The 24,688-nt window shown below is 34.8% G+C and overlaps 1 protein-coding gene across 2 annotated transcripts in view; it reads left to right on the forward strand.

Annotated features, from left to right (window-relative positions):
• The window catches only part of RELCH (RAB11 binding and LisH domain, coiled-coil and HEAT repeat containing), a 122,031-nt gene that overhangs the window by 48,668 nt on the left and 48,675 nt on the right, over positions 1-24,688 (forward strand). For both annotated transcript variants that reach the window (XM_068563230.1, XM_068563231.1), the window contains exons 11-13: positions 15,996-16,108; positions 20,507-20,597; positions 23,343-23,414. In XM_068563230.1, the coding sequence (XP_068419331.1) occupies positions 15,996-16,108; positions 20,507-20,597; positions 23,343-23,414 (276 nt within the window). The remainder of the gene's footprint in view (positions 1-15,995; positions 16,109-20,506; positions 20,598-23,342; positions 23,415-24,688) is intronic.

Genomic DNA, 24,688 nt, shown 5'->3' on the forward strand with positions numbered 1-24,688 from the left:
GAAGTATACCTTGCCTTTCTTTGAAACTAATCCCAGGGCATAAAAGGTCAAAACTTTTATTTCGTTTTATCCTTTGATATATTGGATTACTTGTATTTAATATTTTACCCTAGTTCTTTATATCTATATTTTTAAAAAGGTCTCGAGATTGAAGGATTAATATTTTTATTTTTTCTTATTTCTCAAGTTTTATGTGTTCTCTTATCAGTATAAACCTTTTTATTGATATGTAAATACAATTAAAATGTCCCTTAGTAAACTGATCATAGCAATATCCTAGGTAATTAAAAAAATAAAACATTAAAAACAGGTTTTAAGGTTTGAAAAAATAATACATTCACATGGTTTAACATCTTTTAAATATAAAAAGATGTACAACAAAAACTTGTCTTCCCTTGTCCCTGAGCCACCACCCTACATGCAATAAATTTTATTAGCTTCTAGTGTATTCTTTCAAGTTCTTTGCCCATTTTTTAAGTAGATTGTTTGCCTTTAAATTGTAAGAGTTCTTACAATTCTGGATATTAAACCCTTATTTCATACATGATTTGCAAATATTTTCTCCCATCCTATAGGTTTTCTTTTCACATTGTTGGTAATGTCCTTAGATGGACAAATGTTTTTCATTTTTGTGAAATCTGATCTCTCTACTTTTTTCTTTTGTTGCTTGAGTTTTTGGTATCAATCTAAGAATCCATTGCCAAATCTGAAGTCAGAAAGATTTATTCCTGTGTTTTCTTCTAATAGTTTTATACCTTTAGCGCTTATATTTAGGTCATTGATCCATTTTGAGTTTTTTTTTTTTTTTTAATATATGGAGTGAGGTAGGAGTCCAAAACTTTATTCTTTTCATTTAGTTATCCAGATATCCCAGCACCATTTGTTGAAGAGAAAGTTGTTTCCCTAATGAATGGTCATGGCACCTTCGCCAAAAATCAGTTCAATGTCGATGTTTGGATTCAATTCTATACTTTCAATTCTGTACCATTGGTCTTTGTGTTTATCTTTATGCCCATTCCACTCTATTTTGATTACCGTAGCTTTATAGTAAGTTTTGAAATTGGGAAGAATGAGTCCTCCGGCTTTCTTTTCTTTTTCAATATCGTTTAGCCATTTAGGGCCCCTTTCATTTCCATATGAATTTGATGCTCAGTTTTGATTTCTGCCATAAAGGTCATTTGAATTTTGATAGGGATTGCACTGAATCTGTAGATCACTTTGGGGAATATTGACATTCAAACAACATTAAGTCTTGCAATTTATGAGCATGAGATTCTTTACAGTTATTTGTGTCTTTCAGCAATGTTTTGTAGTTTTCAGTGTACAAGTTTTTCACTTCCATGTTAAAATTTATTTCTAAGTATTTTATTCTCATGGATGCTGTTGTAAATGAAATTGATTCCTTAATTTCCTTTTCAGGTTGTTCATTGCTGGTATATAGAAACAACTGATATTTGTATGTTGATCTTATAACTTGAAACCTTGCTGAATTTGTTTATTAGCTCTAGTAGTTTTTTGTGGATTCTATGAGATTTATATAGAGTCATGTTATCTGCAAATGGAGATATCTTGCTTCTTTCGTTCCAATTTGGATAGCTTTTATTTCTTCCTCTTACTTAATTGCTTTGGTTAGGACTGCCAATACAATTTTAAATACCATTGTTTTCAGAAAGCAGATATCCTTGTCTTGTTCCTGATCTTAGGGGGAAAGTTTTCAGTCTTTCACCATTGAGTCTAATGCTAGCTGTGGGTTTTTCATAAATGCCCTTTATCATATTAGGGAAGTTTTCTTCTAATCCTAGTTTGCGGAGTGTTTTTATCTTGAAAGGTTGTTGAATTTCATCAAAAACTTTTTCCATATCAATCAAGGTGATGATCTTTTTCCCTGGTGTAATAAATACATTGATTGATTTTTCATATGTTAAACCACCTTCACATTCCTGGGATAAATCCCAGTCAGTCATGGTGTATAATCCTTATAATATATTGTTGAATTTGGCATTAGTATCTTACTGCACATTTTTCCTTCTAAATTCGTAAGGGATATTGGTCTGTAGTTTTCTTTTGTTGTGCTATTTTTGTCTGGTTTTGATATCAGGCTAATGCTAGCCTTATGGGATGTATTAGGAATTTTTCCTCCTTTTCTATTCTTTCTAAGAGTTTGAGTAGGATCAGTGTTAATAATTCTTTTTTTTTAACATATTTATTGGAGTATAATTGCTTTACAATAGTGTGTTAGTTTCTGCTTTATAACAAAGTGAATCAGTTATACCTATACGTATGTCCCCATATCTCTTCCCTCTTGCGTCTCTCTCCCTCCCACCCTCCCTATCCCACCCCTCTAGGTGGTCACAAAGCACCAAGCTGATCTGCCTGTGCTACGTGGCTGCTTCCCACTAGCTATCTATTTTACGTTTGGTAGTGTATATATGTCCATGCCACTCTCTCACCCTGTCACATCTCACCCCTCCCCCTTCCCATATCCTCAAGTCCATTCTCTAGTAGGTCTGTGTCTTTATTCCCGTCTTGCCACTAGGTTCTTCATGGCCCTTTTTTTTTTTTTCCTTAGATTCCGTATATATGTGTTAGCATACTGTATTTGTTTTTCTCTTTCTGACTTACTTCACTCTGTATGACAGACTCTAACTCCATCCACCTCACTACAAATAACTCAATTTCGTTTCTTTTTATGGCTGAGTAATATTCCATTGTATATATGTGCCACATCTTCTTTATCCATTCATCTGTTGATGGACACTTAGGTTGCTTCCATGTCCTGGCTATTGTAAATAGAGCTGCAATGAACATTTTGGTACATGACTCTTTTTGAACTATGGTTTTCTCAGGGTATATGCCCAGTAGTGGGATTGCTGGGTCGTATGGTAGTTCTATTTTTAGTTTTTTAAGGAACCTCCATACTGTTCTCCATAGTGGCTGTATCAATTTACATTCCCACCAACAGTGCAAGAGTGTTCCCTTTCCTCCACACCCTCTCCAGCATTTATTATTTCTAGATGTTTTGATGATGGCCATTCTGACTGGTGTGAGGTGATACCTCATTGTAGTTTTGATTTGCATTTCTCTAATGATTAATGATGTTGAGCATTCTTTCATGTGTCTGTTGGCAATCTGTATATCTTCTTTGGAGAAATGTCTATTTAGGTCTTCTGCCCATTTTTGGATTGGGTTGTTTGTTTTTTTGTTATTGAGCTGCATGAGCTGCTTGTAAATCTTGGAGATTAATCCTTTGTCAGTTGCTTCATTTGCAAATAGTTTCTCCCATTCTGAGGGTTGTCTTTTGGTCTTGTTTATGGTTTCCTTTGCTGTGCAAAAGCTTTTAAGTTTCATTAGGTCCCATTTGTTTATTTGTGTTTTTATTTCCATTTCTCTAGGAGCTGGGTCAAAAAGAATCTTGCTGTGATTTATGTCATAGAGTGTTCTGCCTATGTTTTCCTCTAAGAGTTTGATAGTGTCTGGCCTTACACTTAGGTCTTTAATCCATTTTGAGTTTATTTTTGTGTATGGTGTCAGGGAGTGTTCTAATTTCATACTTTTACATGTATCTGTCCAGTTTTCCCAGCACCACTTATTGAAGAGGCTGTCTTTTCTCCACTGTATATGCTTGCCTCCTTTATCACAGATAAGGTGACCATATGTGCGTGGGTTTATCTCTGGGCTTTCTATCCTGTTCCATTGATCTATATTTCTGTTTTTGTGCCAGTACCATACTGTCTTGATTACTGTAGCTTTGTAATAAAGTCTGAAGTCAGGGAGCCTGATTCCTCCCGCTCCATTTTTCGTTCTCAAGATTGCTTTGGCTATTGGGGGTCTTTTGTGTTTCCATACAGATTGTGAAATTTTTTGTTCTAGTTCTGTGAAAAATGCCACTGGTAGTTTGATAGGGATTGCATTGAATCTGTAGATTGCTTTGGGTAGTAGAGTCATTTTCACAGTGTTGATCCAAGAACATGGTATATCTCTGCATCTGGGTGTATCATCTTTAATTTCTTTCATCAGTGTCTTATAGTTTTCTGCATACAGGTCTTTTGTCTCGTTAGGTAGGTTTATTCCTAGATATTTTATTCATTTTGTTGCAGTGGTAAATGGGAGTGTTTCCTTAATTTCTCTTTCAGATTTTTCATCATTCATGTGTAGGAATACTAGAGATTTCTGTGCATTAATTTTGTATCCTGCTACTTTACCAAATTCACTGATTAGCTCCAGTAGTTTTCTGGTAGCATCTTTAGGATTCTCTATGTATAGTATCATGTCATCTGCAAACAGTGACTGTTTTATTTCTTCTTTTCTGATTTGGATTCCGTTTATTTCTTATTCTTCTCTGATTGCTGTGGCTAAAACTTCCAGAACTATGTTGAATAATAGTGGTGAGAGTGGGCAACCTTGTCTTGTTCCTGATCTTAGTGGAAATGGTTTCAGTTTTTCAACATTGAGGACGATATTGGCTGTGGGTTTGGCATATATGACCTTTATTATGTTGAGGAAAGTTCCCTCTATGCCTACTTTCTAGAGGGTTTTTATCATAAATGGGTGTTGAATTTTGTCAAAAGCTTTCTCTGCATCTATTGAGATGATCATATGGTTTTTCTCCTTCAATTTGTTAATATGGTGTATCACATTGATTGATTTGCATATATTGAAGAATCCTTGCATTCCTGGATAAACCCCACTTGATCTTGGTGTATGATCCTTTTAATGTGCTGCTGGATTCTGTTTGCTAGTATTTTGTTGAGGATTTTTGCATCTATGTTCATCAGTGATATTGGCCTGTAGTTTTCTTTCTTTGAGAAATCTTTGTCTGGTTTTGGTATCAGGGTGATGGTGGACTCATAGAATGAGTTTGGGAGTGTTCCTCCCTCTGCTATATTTTGGAAGAGTTTGAGAAGGATAGGTGTTATCTCTTCTCTAAATGTTTGATCGAATTCGCCTGTGAAGCCATCTGGTCCTGGGCTTTTGTTTGTTGGAAGATTTTTAATCTCAGTTTCATTTTCAGTGCTTGTGATTGGTCTGTTCATATTTTCTATTTCTTCCTGGTTCAGTCTCGGCAGGTTGTGCATTTCTAAGAATTTGTCCTTTTCTTCCAGGTTGTCCATTTTATTGGCATATAATTGCTTTTAGTAATCTCTCATGATCCTTTGTATTTCTGCAGTGTCAGTGGTTACTTCTCCTTTTTCATTTCTAATTCTATTGATTTGAGTCTTCTCCCATTTTTCTCTTGATGAGTCTGACTAATGGTTTATCAATTTTGTTTTATCTTCTCAAAGAACCAGCTTTTAGTTTTATTGATCGTTGCTATGGTTTCCTTCATTTCTTTTTCATTTATTTCTGATCTGATCTTTATGATTTCTTTCCTTCTGCTAACTTTGGGGTTTTTTTGTTCTTCTTTCTCTAATTGCTTTAGGTGTGAGGTTAGGTTGTTTATTTGAGGTGTTTCCTGTTTCTTAAGGTAGGATTGTATTGTTATAAACTTCCCTCTTAGAACTGCTTTTGCTGCATCCCATAGGTTTTGCGTCGTCGTGTTTTCATTGTCATTTGTTTCTAAGTATTCTTTGATTTCCTCGGTGATCTGCTGATTATTAAGTAGTGTATTGTTTAGCCTCCATGTGTTTGTATTTTTTACAGATTTTTTCCTGTAATTGATATCTAGTCTCATAGCATTGTGGTCGGAAAAAATACTTGATACGATTTCAGTTTTCTTAAACTTACCAAGGCTTGATTTGTGACCCAAGATATGATCTGTCCTGCAGAATGTTCCATGAGCACTTGAGAAGAATGTGTATTCTGCTGTTTTTGGATGGAATGTCCTGTAAATATCAATTAAGTCCATCTTGCTTAATGTATCATTTAAAGCTTTTGTTTCCTTATTTATTTTCATTTTGGATGATCTGTCCATTGGTGAAAGTGGGATGTTAAAGTCCCCTACTATGATTGTGTTACTGTCGATTTCCCCTTTTATGGCTATTAGTATTTGCCTTATGTATTGAGGTGCTCCTATGTTGGGTGCATAAATATTTACAATTGTTATACCTTCCTCTTGGATCGATCCCTTGATCATTATATAGTGTCCTTCTTTGTCTCTTGTAATCGCCTTTATTTTAAAGTCTATTTTGTCTGATATGAGAATTGCTACTCCAGCTTTCTTTTGATTTCCATTTGCATGCAATATCTTTTTCCATCCCCTCACTTTCAGTCTGTATGTGTCCCTAGGTCTGAAGTGGGTCTCTTGTAGACAGCATATATATGGGGCTTGTTTTTGTATCCTTTCAGTCAGTCTATGGATTTTGGTTGCAGCATTTAATCCATTCACATTTAAGGTAATTATTGATATGTATGTTCCTATTACCATTTTCTTAATTGTTTTGGGTTTGTAGGTCTTTTCCTTCTCTTGTGTTTCCTGCCTAGAGAAGTTCCTTTAGCATTTGTTGTAAAACTGGTTCGGTGGTGCTGAATTCTTTTAGCTTTTGCTTGTCTGTAAAGGTTTTAATTTCTCCGTCAAATCTGAATGAGATCCTTGCTGGGTAGAGTAATCTTGGTTGTAGGTTTTTCTCCTTCATCACTTTAAATATGTCCGGCCACTCCCTTCTGGTTTGCAGAGTTTCTGCTGAAAGATCAGCTGTTAACCTTATGGGGATTCCCTTGTGTGTTATTTGTTGTTTGTACCTTGCTGCTTTTAATATTTTTTCTTTGTATTTAATTTTTCATAGTTTGATTAATATGTATCTTGGCGTGTTTCTCCTTGTATTTATATGTATGGGACTCTCTGTGCTTCCTGGACTTGATTAACTATTTCCTTTCCCATATTAGGGAAGTTTTCAACTATAATCTATTCAAATATTTTCTCAGTCCCTTTCTTTTTCTCTTCTTCTTCTGGGACCCCTATAATTTGAATGTTTGTGCGTTTAATGTTGTCCCAGAGGTCTCTGAGACTGTCCTCAATTCTTTGCATTCTTTTTTCTTTATTCTGCTCTGCAGTAGTTATTTACACTATTTTATTTTCCAGGTCACTTATCCGTTCTTCTGCTTCAGTTATTCTGCTATTGATCCCTTCTAAAGAATTTTTAATTTCATTTATTGTGTTGTTCATCACTGTTTGTTTGCTCTTTAGTCCTTCTAGGTCCTTGTTAAACATTTCTTGTATTTTCTCCATTCTATTTCCAAGATTTTGGATCATCTTTCCTATCATTATTCTGAACTCTTTTTCAGGTAGACTGCCTAGTTCCTCTTAATTTGTTAGGTCTAGTGGGTTTTTGCCTGTCTCCTTCATCTGCTGTGTGTTTTTCTCTCTTCTCATTTTGCTTCACTTACTGTGTTTGGGGTCTCCATTTCGCAGGCTGCAGGTTCATAGTTCCCGTTGTTTTTGGTGTCCCAGTGGCTAAGGTTGGTTCAGTGGGTTGTGTACGCTTCCTGGTGGTAGGGACTAGTGCCTGTGTTCTGGTGGATGAGGCTGGATCTTGTCTTTCTGGTGGGCAGGTCCACGTCTGGTGGTGTGTTTTGGGGTGTCTGTGGCCTTATTATGATTTTAGGCAGCCTCTCTCCTAATGGATGGGGTTGTGTTCCTCTGTTGCTAGTTGTTTGGCATAGGGTGTCCGGCACTATAGCTTGCTGGTCGTTGAGTGAAGCTCGGTCTTGGTGTTGAGATGGAGATCTCTGGGAGATTTTCACCGTTTGATGTTACGTGAAGCTGGCAGGTCTCTTGTGGACCAGTGTGCTGAACTTGGCTCTCCCACCTCAGAGGCACAGCCCTGACGCCTGGCTGGAGTACCAAGAGCCTTTCATCCACACGGCTGCTAGTGTTGGAGGGTGTCCTGCAGAGGCGGGGGGTGGCTGTGGCTCACCGTGGGGACAAGGACACTGGCAGCAGAAGTTGGGGGAAGTACTCCTTGGTGTGAGCCCTCCCAGAGTCCTCTCGTGCCCCCCCAGTCTCGAAGCTCCCGCCCCTGCTCCTCAGGCTGGGTCCCCCTAATAATTCTTTAAATATGTTTTAGAATTCATCAGTTCTGATCCTAGAACTTTTCTTTGGGGGAGGGTTTTTATTACTGTTTCTATCTATTTGCTTGTTATTGGTCTGTTGTGATTTTCTATCTCTTCTTGACTCAGTTTTGGTAATTTATGTGATTCTAGGAATTAGTTCATTTCTTGATTATCTAATTTGTTGCTGAAGCATTGTTTATGGTATTCACTTATAATCCTTTTAATTTTTGTAAGGTTGCTACTAATATACTCTCCTTTATTTCTGATTCTAGGTATTTGCATCTTCTCTCTTTTTCTCTTAGTCAGTCTAGCTAAAGGATTTTCAATTGTGTTGATCTTTTCAAGGAACCAACTTCTGATTTTGCTGATTCTCTTGTTTTCCTTGTGTATATTTCATTTATCTCTGCTCTAATCTTTATTATTTTCTTTTTTCAGCCTGCCCTTAGTTTAGTTTGCTCTTTGTTGCAAGGTTGTTGACTTGGGATCTTGCTTTTTTAATGTAGGCAATTACAAGTATAAATTTCCCTCTGTGTCCTGCTTATGCTGCATTTCACACATTTTGGTATGTTCTGTTTCTCATTTTCATTTATCTCAAAGTATTTTAATTTCCTTAGTGATTTCTTTGACCCATTTGTTGTTTAAGAATGTGTTGTTTAACATCCACATATTACTGAATTTTCCAGTTTCCCTTCAGTTATTGAGTTTTAATTTCCAATGTGGCTGGAGAAGATTCTCTGTGTGATTTCAATCTTTTAAAAACTTACCAAGAATTGTCTGTAGCCTAACATATGTTCTCTCCTTGAGAATGTTCCATGTGCACCTGAAAATAATATATATTCTGCTCTTGTCAGCTAGAGTGGTCTATATATGTCTATTAGGTCTAATTGTTTTACATTGTTCAAGTCCTCTATTTCCTTACTGATCTTTCGTCTGGATGTTCTGTGCATTATCGAAACTGGGGTATGGAAGTCTCCAACTATTATTGGAGCTGTATTGTATTCTTTCAGAGGTATTTTCTGCATGTATAAGCAAGCTCAAATATATGAATGAATTATACAAATGCTACCATACTCTATGCACTATTTTCCAGTTTGCTTTTTTTCCATGTAACATTTTTATATCTTCCTATGTCAGTAGATAAAGAGCTTTCTCATTCTCAAGACTGCATAATATCTAGTCTTCTGTAGTCTTTTAAACATGTTTTAAATTGGGTATTTCAAGCTTTATTGACTACACTGTCAGTAAGGAAGATATTTTACATCATGTGCCAGTATATAATTACACATGTAATTAAAATAAAAGTGTTACAAATCAAGTCTTGCCTTTATAACAAAAAGTTAAAATAGAAGATAGTATCAAACAGGATTTTATAAATATTTTAAAACACTAAAGAATATACCTAAATAAACAATAAAAAAGAAAAAAAAGCTCTTTGTGACCCATTCAGTTGACTTTATGACCCACTATTTTAAATGGAGTGACATAAAGGTTAATTAAAACTGTCTAATAAATTAAACTTTATGTTGTATAAAAGTGGAAAGTACAGTGGCTATAGATATTAGTGTTATTTGTTTTTGTTTTTTAAAAGAAAAATCGCAACCTCACTTAACCTTCAGGGCACAATTATAGCATTTTCCAAATTCAACATACCTTATTTTCAAATCTAAGATACCATTGATTGTAACAATTATGTACCTTTAAGAAATAAGAATTCCAATTAATTTATGATACGCTCTCCATTGTAAGGTGCATCCCAATTTCAGAGATGATAAAAAGTGAAAAAAAATTTTTCTCCTATGTTCTGCAAAGTAGTGATAATCTCTTTTTACCAGCTTGTATTTTAAAAGACTTTTTTGCCTGTTCATTTTGGGAGAAAAAAATAAAATAGTGAACTGATTTTCTATATAGTAGTTCACATTAATGGTTTGGTTGAGGAACTTGTATCTTTCAAACCAAATTACAAAGTAAATATATTTGTCATTTGATATATGTATATAGTAAAATAGGCTAAAGAAGTTGATTTTTCACAATTTCTGCTTTAAATGCATTTGAAGGGGAAATTCTGTAATTTAAAACAAGATTTCTTAAAGAATTACTTCTAAAAGCATTTTAAAATAATACATCTAAATTTAATGTTCATTTTTATTCTACGGCAAGGAAATATATGTCATCAGCTAGCTAAATTAGAAAAGCAAAGGAGAAGCCTGGGCCTGGAACGGGGGTGCAGCAAGGTGAAATGGAAAATGAGTCCAAGCTTTCTTTGTAGGATGTTCCAAAATTAGATTGGGGATGGTTGCATAACTCTGAATCTACTGAAAAACCACTGAATGTACACTTGAAATGGATGAGTTTCATGATATATAAAATATATATCATTAAAGCTATAAAAAGAAAAAAGATAAAGGAGAACACCAATTCCCTAAAAGACTTAAAAGTAGCTTAGTACCTCTAAAAGACTTGCTCATCTTCTGAGAAACTAAAGTTTGCTCTTTTACATTGCCATTAGTGGTTGCTCCATGGTAAATTTTTAACTTACGTGTAATGATAGCCCCAGATAATTACAACTGTCTGAGAGTAATATAGTAGTACAAGTAAAGTAGATAGTACAGTAAAGTACATAAGCTTGGTCCATCTTCTTTACCCATGTAGACTGTGTGTGTGTGTGTGTGTGTGTGTGTGTGTGTGTGTGTATCTTGTAATTTTTGGAGTAAATCACATGCTCTTTAGCAGTATCAGAGTTTGAAAGTCACCTAAGTATTTCAGTTAGGCTTCCTAAAGGCTGAGCCCCAGGAATTATAGATATTAATAATTCTAAGAATAGATATTTTAGCAGCCCTTGAAGTGTAAAACTTTTCCAGAGGTGAGTAATCTTGTCTTTTCCTTATGTGAGTCTTTGCAGTGTTTTTTCTTTATTTTTTTTCTTTACATGTTACTGTCAACATCCTGACAAATTTCAACTGAAACTCTAAATCAGAGGATGTACACTTGTTGGTACTTGAATTTAAATTGTAATTCATTATTGCTTAATCCCTAGGCTAAAGACTAGATGAAAAAAAATTTAATAACAGTTATCTAAAATTGTTTAATTAATTTATTTATTTTTTGGCTATGTTGGGTCTTCGTTGCTGCACACGGGCTTTCTCTAGTTGTGGCAAGCAGGGGCTAATCTTTGTTGCAGTGCACGGGATTCGCATTGCGGTGGTTCCTATTGTTACGGAGCACGGGCTCTAGGTGCATGGGCTTCAATAGTTGTGGCACACAGGCTTCAGTAGTTGTGGCGCATGGGCTTAGTTGCGCTGCGGCATGTGGGATCTTCCCGGACCAGGGCTCCAACCCATGTCCCCTGAATTGGCAGGTGGATTTTTAACCACTGCACCATCAGGGATGTCCCCTATCTAAAATTTTTAACGAAGCTTGGGTTATAGGAAATAATTTTAGTGGAACAGTGAGGACAAGCAGTGAACTATAATTAATTGGACTAATGTCACCTTTCTAGAACTATAGAATTTTGCTTCTTGACCTGAAGTACTCAAACATTTCCTCCTTGGCATCTGATCTAAATGCAGTACTTCCTTTTATGGTTTAGATTCCTTTCAGATCTTGGAGCCATTATCTTATCAACATTTCCATGCTTTTTTTTTTTTTACTTTTAAAATTTGCCTGATCTCATTTCCTACTTCATTTCTTTCCCCTTTAACATCTGATCACTCACATTGTTTTAGATCCTGTTTAGGTACTTTTTTTCTTCTGTTTTTGTAGTCTGAACACACACTAATCTTACTGAAAGTGATTTCTTTATTATTATTAGAAGTTATTTTGTTTTACTTGTAAAACTGAAAAGAAGGGACTTCCCTGGTGGTCCAGTGGTAAAGAATCCGCCTTCCAATGCAGGAGACACGGGTTCGATCCCTGGCTGGGGAACTAAGATCCCACATGCCTCAGGGCAAACTAAGCCCAAGCGCCACAACTACTGAGCTCGCGCGCCTCAACCAGAGAGCCCACGTGCCGCAAACTACAGAGCCCACGTGCTCTGGAGCCCATTCGCCATAACTAGAGAGAGAAAAACCCGCACGCCATAACGAAGAGCCTGCACTGCAACGAAAGATCCCGCACGCTGCAACTAAGACCCAACATAGCCAAAAGAAAATAAATAAATTAAATAAATAAATATTTTTTAAAAAGTAAACTGAAAGGAAAATCCTGGAAGCCTTTCCTGTTTAATTCTGTACAAAATTTCATAGGAAGAGTGGGAGACCCTTCATATAGTGAGAACTAGCATTGTTGTTAAAATTGCAAAAATCAAAATAGTTAAAGCAAAAATCATTTACTTGAGTAAAGTGCAAATTACTAAGTCTTTAGGTTAATGAATTCTATAGGCCTTGGAAATATCTTTTCTAGTATTGTGGTAATAAAGTACTGGAATACCTTCCACAATATGATTACTACACTGATTTCCTCTCTAATAATCAGTAGATCCGTTTTGTATTTCACTTCAATACACATTAATTGAGTACTATCAGGTGCTAAAGTATGTTTGAAAATATTTAAAATTTCTGTTGCCTTGAAATATGGAGACAATAACATTTTTATGGGGGGGGGGCAAGGGATTCTTTTTGGATATAATGTTACCAAAGCTGTAAGTATTATTTTACCATGGTTATTATTCAAAGACATTTTCAAAACCACTATCACATTGTTTTCTGAAGAAAATTTAGCCACCATTTTTAAAATGTTTTATTTATAATTATAAGGAAAGCTTTTTAAACACTAGACTTCATCAGTTGGAGAGATGATACCAAAGGGAGAATATTGATTCAAATCTATAAATTTATGAATACAGTTGACCCTTCCTTGAACAATGCAAAGGTTATGGGTGCTGACCCACACACAGTTCAAAATCCCAGTATAACTTTTCATTCAGCCAACCACAGACTGTGTACTACTGTAATACATACTTAAGGGGGAAAATCTGCACATATGTGGACCCACACAGTACAAACCCGTGTTGTTCAAGGGTCAATTGTAGTGTGAAAATGGTAAATAGGGTCTTAAATGGATGAATTAGTACTTTAGAGGCTTGAAAAAGGTGAATTCACAATAAATAAGTGATATACAGCACAGCAGATACATACTTAACACAGAATTCATTATTTCAGGAATGGTACAAATAGAAGTTGTGAATAAATAAATGAATGATAGAGGAAGAGGAAATTAGGATATTTGGAGATAGTCATAACTTAGCAATTAAAATCCTTGATGGCTCTATCACATACAGACTACACTTTCCACTTTTTTCTGCCATCACTTTCTGGGCCTCTTCTCAGCTCAGTGTTGCTATAAGAAGAGGAGACCATCTGGCATACTTTATACACTGGGTTATAACTGCCATAGTCATTAATGTACCAGGCTGTACACAGTTCTCCTTGCCATAGGCTATCAACCAAAACTTACTGGCAATGACTTCCCATATTTGTTGATTTAACCAGCAAGAAATAAAAACAGATGGCAATATAAATTATTACTAACTGTGATTGAGCATAATGTTAGAGTTCAAGGAGACAAGGACTGACAAATCGTTTTTCTCCCATGTGTCAGTTTGGATTGGTTGGTAATGGCTGCTGTGTTGAGAAGGCTTTTTGAGGCCAACTTTGATCTCAGAAGGAAAAATTAACAATCCCATTAGCCATAGGTAAGAAAAATACAGAATATATGTAAAGATATATGTAAAGAATTTTTGATTTCTGCACTAGTCTTAATTAATTCCTATATGTTTCACTTGAGGAAACTAAAAATCAGAGAAATTCGTGGTTTTCATTAGGTTCTTTGGTACTAAGAAGTATTGAGACAGGAGCTCTTCCAGCTCCGAGTTCAGGGTTCTCGGTTTAGCAAATCTATAGCCACATTCCAGTTAAAAGATTCTTTACATTAATGTATGACATAAACTTCCTCTTCGATTAAGAATCACTAAGCCTCATGATTTTAAAATAAAGAGAAAAGGAAAAGAAAATGTGAGGCACAAAAAATAAACAGCAACACAGCTCTTTTGGTATACTTGTTATTGAGATAAAGAAGCTATTGTTGTATATTTTAAACAGAGTGTATATGCATGTATTTGCAATTATAGCAAATATCTTACCTACATTTCATAACTTTATTTTTTTAAAGAGTAATACAATAGGAAGAGAATGGAATAAGATAATGTAAGAGCGTATATTTGGAGATGATTGGAAAGCAGGAAGAAGGGTTATGAGGAAGCAAGAAAACCCATGGGAGAGAAAGGTCTGACATGAGGGGAAAAGTACAAATAAAATATTTAGGGTCTTTTTGATTTTCAGGCATTAAAATATTTTCTCTTTTTGTTAGTGCCTTCTAGAATAACTACTTTTTCATCCTTGAAGTTCTACTCTCAGTGTGATATGCTGATGTGCAGTCTTAGTCCTCTTATTAGTGTCATTGGCTCTTAGCAGCCTCAATGGAATCCTTAAGGATCCTTGATATTAATGGTCTTCTACCCTAATGTTTTATAAAAGCTTGTTTATTTTCTCCTCCAAAGTGAAGACTTACCCATCAAGCAACATATTAAGCATCTATGGAAACATTCTATAACAATATAGGATCCATACATATACTGTTCCATTCCCAGTGCAAAATTATTTTCCCTAATTATTTTTTATTTCTTTTGCTTTTCAGTTATTCACTAATCTAAAACGTACAGAGGTGCCTCAATAGAAAGATGGCAGAATAAATGTTTTAAATTTCTTTTTGCTTCTCAGATTTATTCTTAGCTCTTCTTATCTACATCTTTGTACTTTCAATTTAGAATTATACCGAGTAATTATAATTTTAGCGTAATATATAAAGATGTTAGAAATAATGGAAAGGACTTCTAGTCATGCCTTTAAGTTTCAGTCTCAACTCCTCTAAAAAGCATATCATCTGTTTCTAAGGGAGCATCTTCAAAATAGGAAGCTACTTCTCCTACAGTGTAGACTTTTCTTCAAGGTATCATGTATTAGTATGCAGTGATCAATTCCTATTTTAAATCTGCTAGTACTTTTTGTTGGGTAGGGAGGCAGATGGGAAAAAGAAATGGGAGTAATCATTCTACCCTTTTTATTACATCATAGTGACTTCTTTAAAATATCTGCAAAGTAAGTTAGAGGATTTCTCTCCAAAGATATTTGATCACTTTGGGACTTTTATTTCATTAGATTTGAAAATCTATTCCAAAAATGAAAAACATTAATATCCTTTGAATATATTTTAGAATTTAGTCTTAATTTAATTAAAATGGGAAACAACTTTAATTTTCAAATACTTCTTTGGGAGAGAGAAATAAACTTTTGTCTATTACTTTCCTTGAAAATATTGAATATACCTCTGCATGTTGAAAGTGCAACAAACAAAATATTGTTAAAAATTTTCATTTCAGCATAATGCATTTCTACTGACATTTTGTAGTTGTACTGAGAGCATTCAACACCTGTGGAAATGGTCTTTAAAATTAGCCACTAGGTTAGGTGCTAAGGGTACAAAATTATTGATTATATCTAATCTTAAGAAAGATTATATTGTGCTTATGGAAGTGGGACGAGTTGTCTTTATTTTCTGTTATCATTTTAAGTTTTAAAGTATAGTTAACTTCTGCAAGTGTTTGTTTAAAAACACTTTCAAAATTAAAACTACTATATCAGCTTACAGTAAGATAGAATGTTATTTAGTTTAAAAGCTAATAGACCCTTGGGAGGTATTGGATAAGAAAACAAGGTTATTTGAATCTTAAGTTACTTTATTACATTGTGATCTGCATCTTCTGCACAACCAACATAAAAATATATGTTTCAGTGTTTTCTCTTGAATTATCAGCCTTACAAAATTAAAATTTGCTCCTATATACGCTGAGGTTTATTTAATTTTAAATGTCCATTTAAGAATACATTGGGGAAAAAAAGAATATTCTGCAATGCATTTTTACTTTGACTTTTTCCACCTTCATATTTCTTTAGGAGTTGATCCCCCTCATATTGTGTACAGCCTGCCTACATCCTGAGCCTAAAGAGAGAGATCAGCTTCTCCACATACTTTTCAATTTGATCAAGAGACCAGATGATGAGCAAAGGTGGGTATGACTACTTCTTTGGTAAATAAATATAATGTTGACTTATTAATTTTATTAATTTGGCATCATGATTAGCATTTTAATGTAAATGCCATCTTTTCTTTCTAATATCTATTTTAATAAGAGGAAACACTGACCTTGTTCACAGTGCCCTGCAATGTTTTCATTCTTGTCATTCCAACTACTCATGTTGAATTTGTACACTTTTGTGTTAGTTACCTTTGGATTTCTAATTCCGATATTTCTTTGCTTTTATCTTTCACATTTGATTTCCAGGAACTAAGTATTTCCCTTTTCCCCCACAGATGAACTAGATACAGCATGGCCTCTTAATGGTTATGCTTTACAAGAAATAAAATATTTAATATATGAATGTCCGCATCACTGAGCTATCTGTAAAGCAGTTTCTGTGTGGCTAAAGGGATACAGTGTTTTGGTTAGTCCTGAGTCAAATACCCACAACCAAGGATGCCTGAATGGAGAAATGAGTTATACCTGATGGTGGTGGGGGGATGGGGCACACATCGAGAGACTCTCTGGAAGAAAGGGGAATGGGTTTTGATCAAGCAACAGTGATAGAGGTCTACCTCAGAAGGTAAGGCCTTTTAACACTAGGTGAAGCTGTGCAAGTGTGACTGTGAACAAAACATCCCGGTGGATGGGTAGGTAGACTAAGCACCAGTTGGATAAGATTGAGCTATTGAAACATTTTTCTACATAGTAATTTTCTATCTTCATAAAGAAATAATTTTTGCTTATACTTTTGCAAAAAATAGAATTATACATTATGATTAGGTAACTTTATATAATTTCAGTACTTGTTTTACTGACTGTTACAGTTTTTACCTCTTCTGAGAAGGTTGGAAAATCATAAAAGTGAACCATAAGACAAATCAAGCTCAAAATTTTAAACACAAGGGATCTCTCCACTATGAGAATAAAAAGTCATGTAGACTTTAAAACTCTGTAAGCATATATCTCTTTCCTACCCTTACCAAAACATACCTGAGCAAGCAGAGAAACATGTTTTTTCAGGATCCAGTCAAGATTAATCTACATGCTAGTCGAATGGAAATAAGGGAAATTCAATCAAGTTCCATTCATTGCAAACTGAAAATTTTCTAAGGACAATTCGATGGTGCTATATAGGAAAATTAATATTTTATTTTCTCCTTGAAAAATACTATTCCCTATCTTGGTAACTTAGTTTATAATTAAATACCACTTATTACATTGTCATTTTTAGATTTGCAAGGCAACCTCTAGCTCTACATAGCCTGTTTTCATAGACTCTGCATGTAAAGCTAACGGCTGCCGCCTGGTGGCCAAAAGTACCTATAGCCTTACTTCAGGTCAAGATATGTCAGGATTTAAACACTCATGTCCACACTTAAATCTTTCACGTTACAGAAATAAAGTTATTTATTAAAATAAACTAATCAATTTATTAACTATATATGATATGAATAACAAACTAACAAAGCAGAATTTTTAAGTTAGCATGATATGTTTAACATATAATCAGTTGTTACTTTACTTAATGAATCTCAAGCTTCCTTGCATCCTAAGAGAAACTTAATTTTATGCGCAATAGTATTGCATTTTGGCAGTTCTTTGCTAACAGCCGTAACTAGCACCATATTTCTACCTGTGTCAAATAATTCCTATCCTATGATTTTCTACAAGTAGGAACAGTGTTTATTTTTACTATCACAGGAGCCTGTTCCCAGTGCTGTTAAAAATCTGTAGGCCATCTGATCTTTTCTGTTTTCAAATGTATTTCAAAACTGTCCTATTTTTTAGAATTTTGAATCTTAACTCTGCTGACTAAGAAGTTTGTTCTGAGGGGACTAACATTTTTTGAACAAGTTTGTACATCTTTAGTATAGTGATGGTGACTCATTATTTAAAGTCATTTCACATGAAGCTCTTATATAAGTATATACTTCTTATGTGTGTTTGAAATGCTTAAATTTCACCAAAGTTCATTTATTATAATTATCAGATTTTTCTAGAACCTACATATATGACTTCTCATTATTTTAATATACTATGGGGGTAAAAATGATCAGACATTTGGAAATTTTCAGTGGGAACAGGCAGCTAATGTGCTGTCTTAAAGCTTGGGAATTTCTTTTTCCATTTTTCTTTTATTCACTTTATTTGCCTTCCTAAAGTAGGAGAAAATAGAAAAAAGAAAAGTTGAGAAACAGGCATAGAAGACAATGATATAAATATAAAGGGAAATCAGATAAAAATTACAAGGTTATGGTGAGGAGAAGCTGCAATATACAATGAAGACATATTGGCTCAACATTTCCCTTCTCATTTTCCAGATGCTTTTTGTCTGTTATTTCCTCAGCCTGAGAGAACAGTTGTAGCTAACTTGGCTGAACTAAATGGAAATGTAAGGTCATTATTCAGTTTAAGTTAAATTGACGTATTTTGAGAAATAGCAATGAGTAACGCCTGGGCTTTTATAATTAATATGAATTAAACATTCTATTTTGGTTTTCCTTAAAGCTGGCTACTTTGAAACATCTATGGAAAGCATACTTTTTTTTTTAATCAGGTTTTACTGTTTTAAAGTCATAGTCAATCAAAAGTAAAAAAAAACTTACAATTTTGCCTTTCAGAGTCATTTTAAATGGAACTTCATTTTGAAGAGTGAAAAATCTTATTTAAAATTTTAAATTATAAATCTATCAATTCAAATGAAATTATCACATTAGTTATTTATATATTATTTCATAACAAATTTCCCCAAAAGAAAGTGGTTTAAAATAACACAGTTTATGTGGGTCAATTTATCTGGGTCTTCTGCTTCAGGGTGTCTTATAAAACTGTAGTCAAGGTGTTGGCTGCGGCTATAGCCACCTCAAGGCCCATGGGGGAAGGATTTGTTTCTAAGCTTGGTCGTTGGCAGGATTCAGTTTCTTATGGATCTTTGGACTGGGGGCCTCGGTTCCTCACTGGCTTTTGGCCAGAAGTTGCCTTTACTTTCTAGCCACATGAAACTGTCCAACATGGCAGTGTCTTCATCAAAGCCTGCCAGCTGAGAAGGCAGAAGAGAGTGTCTCACAAGATGGATATCACAGGCTTTTGTAATCTGATCTCCTAAGTGACATACCATCACTTTGGCCATTATTCTGTTCATTAGAAGCAAATCATTGGGTCCAGTCTACACTCAAGGAGATGGGATTACTCAAGGGTATGAATATCAGGAGATGGACCTCATTAGGAGCTGTGTCAGAAGCTGCCTACCACAGTTAATCTTGGGTGCAATACCAAAAATTCTCATTAAGAAGTATCATTTTGGGCTTCCCTGGTGGCACAGTGGTAAAGAATCCACCTGCCAATGCAGGGGACATGGGTCGGAGCCCTGGTCCGGGAAGATCCCACATGCCACGGAGCAACTAAACCCGTGCACCGCAGGTACTGAGCCTGTGCTCTAGAGTGCGGGAGCCACGACTACTGAAGCCCGTGCACCTAGAGCCCGTGCTCCGCAACAAGAGAAGCCACCGCAGTGAGAAGCTTGCGCGCCACAACGAAGAGCAGCGCCACAACGAAGAGCAGCCCCCGCTCGCTGCAACTAGAGAAAGCCCGCACGCAGCAACAAAGACCCAATGCAACTAAAAATAAATAAATAAATAAGTTTAAATCAGCTATACTTCAATAAAAATTAAAAATTTTTTTAAATAAAAAAAAGAGGGCTTCCCTGGTGGCGCAGTGGTTGAGAGTCTGCCTGCCAGTGCAGGGGACACGGGTTCGAGCCCTGGTCTGGGAAGATCCCACATGCCGCGGAGCAGCTGGGCCCGTGAGCCACAATTACTGAGCTTGCACGTCTGGAGCCTGTGCTCCGCAACAAGAGAGGCTGCGATAGTGAGAGGCCCGCACACCCACAACTAGAGAAAGCCCTCGCACAGAAACGAAGACCCAACACAGCCATAAATGAATAAATAAATAAATAAAAATTTAAAAAAAAAAGAAATATCATTTTACTAATATGACATCGTAGTTTTTAATTATAGAAATACTGGAAAAATAATCACTGATTGTTTGAGTAGCTAGAAACTGGAATTCATTAGAAACTGAAGCATTAAACATATTATAATCTCAGAATGTATATGTGGGAAGTTAATTTAGGAGGTTATGAGATTCAGCTTCACACCAGTAGGGAATCCCTTCACAACATCTCTCACAAATGGTTTTGCCACTGCTGGAGGGACTAGTCTTAAGAAACTTACTTTCTTGGTGGCAGCCCGTCCATAGTGAAAAGTTGAATTTGTACAAAAACATTGTACTTCATGTTAATTAGAGCTGACTCTTTTTAACCCTTTGTCCTAGTTGTGCTTTCTATGCAAATACAAATCTTTATTCATCTGTATTATCTTTCAGGCAAATGATACTGACGGGTTGTGTGGCATTTGCACGTCATGTTGGCCCAACACGTGTAGAAGCTGAACTTTTACCACAGTGTTGGGAACAGGTAAATAACTGTACAGGGTTTTCCCTAGCTATTGTATTCTAATTTATTATAAATGTTCATATTATCTTTTAAAAATGCTATTAGGAAATATGTGGGATATAAATTATGCTACTGTTTCTATAGCTCAGCACAGTGATTTAATAGTCCTTAAGAAAGCTCTGGGATGCTTTGCTTTATTCGTTCTTCCAACAAATACTTAAAGAACACTATTTCCACTGCCAGGTACTGTTGTAGTCACTAGGGATACAGTGGTGAATAAAAGACAATGACATCGTAGTGGAGAGGTAAGAGTAAACAAATAAATGAAACGATGTCTTGTAATTTATAAACTATGAAGAAAAAAAAAGGTAGGCTAAATGTTAGAGAGTGATAGGGAGTGCTATTTTAGAAAGGATGGTCAGAGAAGGAATCTCTGAGAAAGGGATGTTTAGACAAGAATCTGAATCCAATGAGACAAAATACAAAAATACAAAAATTGCTGAGTTCAAGGATCTGAATCAAGTGAGATACAAAATACAAAAAATATACAAACTAATGAGTTCAAGGGAAAGGAAGAGGTTGTGTGTATGTGTAGGTAGGTAGGTAGATAATAGAAATCGTATCTGTATATATTGTATACTTGTATATATTACAAGTATATACAGAATATAAAGTGTAAACCTTTGATGTAGGAGGTTTATATATATTTATATTTCAACTCACTATTTACTAACAGTACTTCTGGTTTTATGTTGAATTGTAATATTCCAGTCCTCTCTAGAACTCAGAATCTTTGACTTTCTAGACTCCATATTTAGGTCATTAAGTAACTTATTCTTCCATCTTAAAAAGATGGATTTCTTACTTATGAAGACAAATTGCATGGCCTTATTTATACTAGCTTTGTCACTTATTCTTAAGAAAAATTATTAGTCTCTGGAATATCGCTAAAGTTTATGGTCTTTTAGAATTCTGTTCCCATTTTCTTTGAGTATTCATTTTTTTCTTTAGAATTTAGTGGAGTCATATCTAGATTCAGTATTTAAAAGGGAACATTATATATATCCATATTATCTCTGACAATCCATATGTCATCTAGAAATTATAGTGCATACTAATTTAGGGTTAGGCTGTAACCACTGAAAAGTCAAATTAACTTGGAAACAACATATACAACTTTGAATTTACAATTCTGTACAGTTATACATATGTCCATGTAATTTTTAATAGTTTTTTCCATTTTCTTCTTTTAACTTTTATTGAGATGGAATTCAGAGAGCATACAATTCACCTATTTAAACTGTACAATTCAGTGGTTTTTGTAGTCACAGAGCTACACAGCCATCACCACAGTCAATTTTAGAACAATTTTATCACCCCCCAAAGAAACCCCAACCCCTTGAATTGGTTCTTGTATTTCAAGATTGTTTTGGCTATTCTGGGTCCCTTGAATTTCTGTATGAATTTTAAGATCAGCCTGTCAGTTTCTGCAAAGAAGCCAGCTGAAATTTTATAAGGATTGTGTTGAATCTGTAGATCAATTTGGAGAATGTTGCCATCCTAATAGCCTTTCAATCCATGAATTTAGGATGTCTTTCCATTTATTTAGGTCTTTTAAAATTTCTTTCAGTAATGTTTTATAGTTTTCAGAATATTACTTATGCACTTTTAAAATTTATTCCTGAGTATTTTATTCTTTTTAATACTATTGTAAATAGAATTTTTAAAATTTTCTGTTTGTTCATCGCCAATATATAGGAATACAGTTGATTGTTGGTGTACATTTAATTTTGAGACTCATTTTGCTAGACTAAAGGAAAGTAAAATAGAAGTTTATGTATTAAATACTATGACATTCAAACTATTTTGTTTTAAGGTTACTATTTCTGGATTAAATTTTATTCAGAGGTGTCAGTTACCAACGTCTCTACCACCACCTCTTCTGTAACCTGAATAAACATGGATATTGGGGATCTATCTAGCCACCTACCTCCAGTTTGTTGCCCAATAGATTGCTACATAATTTCTTTTCTTAATTTTAGGCATCCAATACATTAATGAATTATGTCACCTTTTCATATGGGAATATGAGAACAGATACACTTCTTTTCCAGTCAAAGAAAGATTTATATTCTATGAAGAAGACATATGGGAACAAAACCCAGTATGTGTCATTTTTTTGTTTTTGTTATTTTTTGTTATGGTTCAGTGTAGTCATTACAATAGCAAAACCCCTTCATCTTGCATATGCAAACAGGAATGAATTGACGTCTGCTTACTTTAAAAACAAAATCATAACACCAGTCAAGAGCTCTGGTTAAATCATCGATTAATTTACGTCCTAATCCCTGAGGTAAAAAAAGAGGACTGAGGAATCATTCCTTGCACATATTGTAGACTGTATCAGTAAATATCTAGAAGCTGGGTTTTCCAAATTTAAAAATATACTAATGTTGCTAGGAAAGGAGAAGGTTGCTCCTGACATCCTAAGGAAAGCTTAGTCTTGGGCAAGCTCGCAATCTCTAGACACTTTGCCATATTTTCATCTTTGCTTTATCTTCTTTCTCTTTAACAGGTAATCCCTGTGACCTCATTTTTTAGGCTCTCCCTGATTCCCTTAATCCTGATCCAGGTATAGGGATCCCCGAAGTGGAAAAGAAAGAAGCTTTATTGCATTCCTAACAGGATTTGTGGTGAAAAATAATTTTCTTTTGGAGGAAGGGAGGGTATGTTGTTCATGCTTGATTTATTTATTTTTTACTCTAGATTAATCACAAATACCCAGAAAGAAGATTGCTTGTGGCGGAATCTTGTGGAGCACTGGCACCTTACCTTCCTGTAAGAATTGTAATTTTTTCTTAAAAACCTTTTTCTTCCTTTTTTAACAGTAGAGAAACCTTTTTTCCAGGTGTCTAATTATACAGTTTAATCCAAATTCTGTCCTAACAAAGGAAAAAGATGAGCCAAAAAGAGAAGGCTCACGTTGACACCATATGGCATTGCAGACAGATAGGTACATTAACCATTGATTTTGCATGAGTATAAACATATTAAACCTCATCAGCAATTCTCAGAGTGTGGTCTGAGGACCCTGAGGGTCCCATGAGATGAAAATTATTTTCATAATAATACTGAAACATTTTTTGACTTTTTCTCTGTGTTGACATTTACATGTTGGTGCAAAAGCTGTAATGGGCAACAATGCCAGTGCATTAGCACTGATCAAGGCAGTGACACCCAAATAGACAGATAATGATTGTATTCTTCACTGCCATGCACTTGCAGAAAAAATCAATTTCACTCAAAAATAAGCTTGGTGAATCAGTAAAATTATTAATTCTACTAAATTTTGACCCTAAGTATGCATGATTTTAATATTCTGTGTAATAAAATGGAAGATACTCATATCAAGCCCTTTTGCTGCATTCTGAACTATGATGGCTGTTTCAGGAAAAGCACTCGAGTTGTAAGCTAAACCAGTTTTAGTTGACAGACCACTAAAAAAAAAAGCTGTGGTTATTCAAACTTGGGATTTTGACAGACATTTTCATGAAAATGAATAAAATGGAACCTGTCATTTCAAGGAAAACAAGTAGACAGCATTCATTGCCAGTGATAAAAGTGGAACTTCTAAGTGAGAACAAGAATTTTGGAAAACTTGTATTCACCACTGTGAGCTTGACAGCTTCTATTCTTATCAGAAGAGGCTATGAAAATACCTCTTCCTTTTTCAATTATATGTCTGTGTGAGGCCAGATTTTCTTAAATACTTCAACCAAAACAGTACAACACAGTTGAATGCTGAGCAGGTAAGAGGATCTATCTTCTTTTAAGTCAGACATCAATGAGATTTGCACAAAATATAAAACAACACCATTCTTCTCACTAATTTTTTGATTATAGTTATTTTCATTAAAATTATAATTTCATTATGTTAACTTTTAATGAGTTTATTGTTGTTTTTAATGATTAATCATTTTAAATTTCTCTTTTTTTATTTCTGATATGATAAATGTCAATAGATATTACCCACCCAAACAAAAGCTGTTTGAGGTGCTCATTAATTTTTAAATGACTAAAGGAATCCTGCCACCAAAAGATTGAGAACCACT

Source organism: Eschrichtius robustus, chromosome 14 (assembly GCF_028021215.1).
Source record: "Eschrichtius robustus isolate mEscRob2 chromosome 14, mEscRob2.pri, whole genome shotgun sequence".
NCBI lineage: Eukaryota > Metazoa > Chordata > Mammalia > Artiodactyla > Eschrichtiidae > Eschrichtius > Eschrichtius robustus.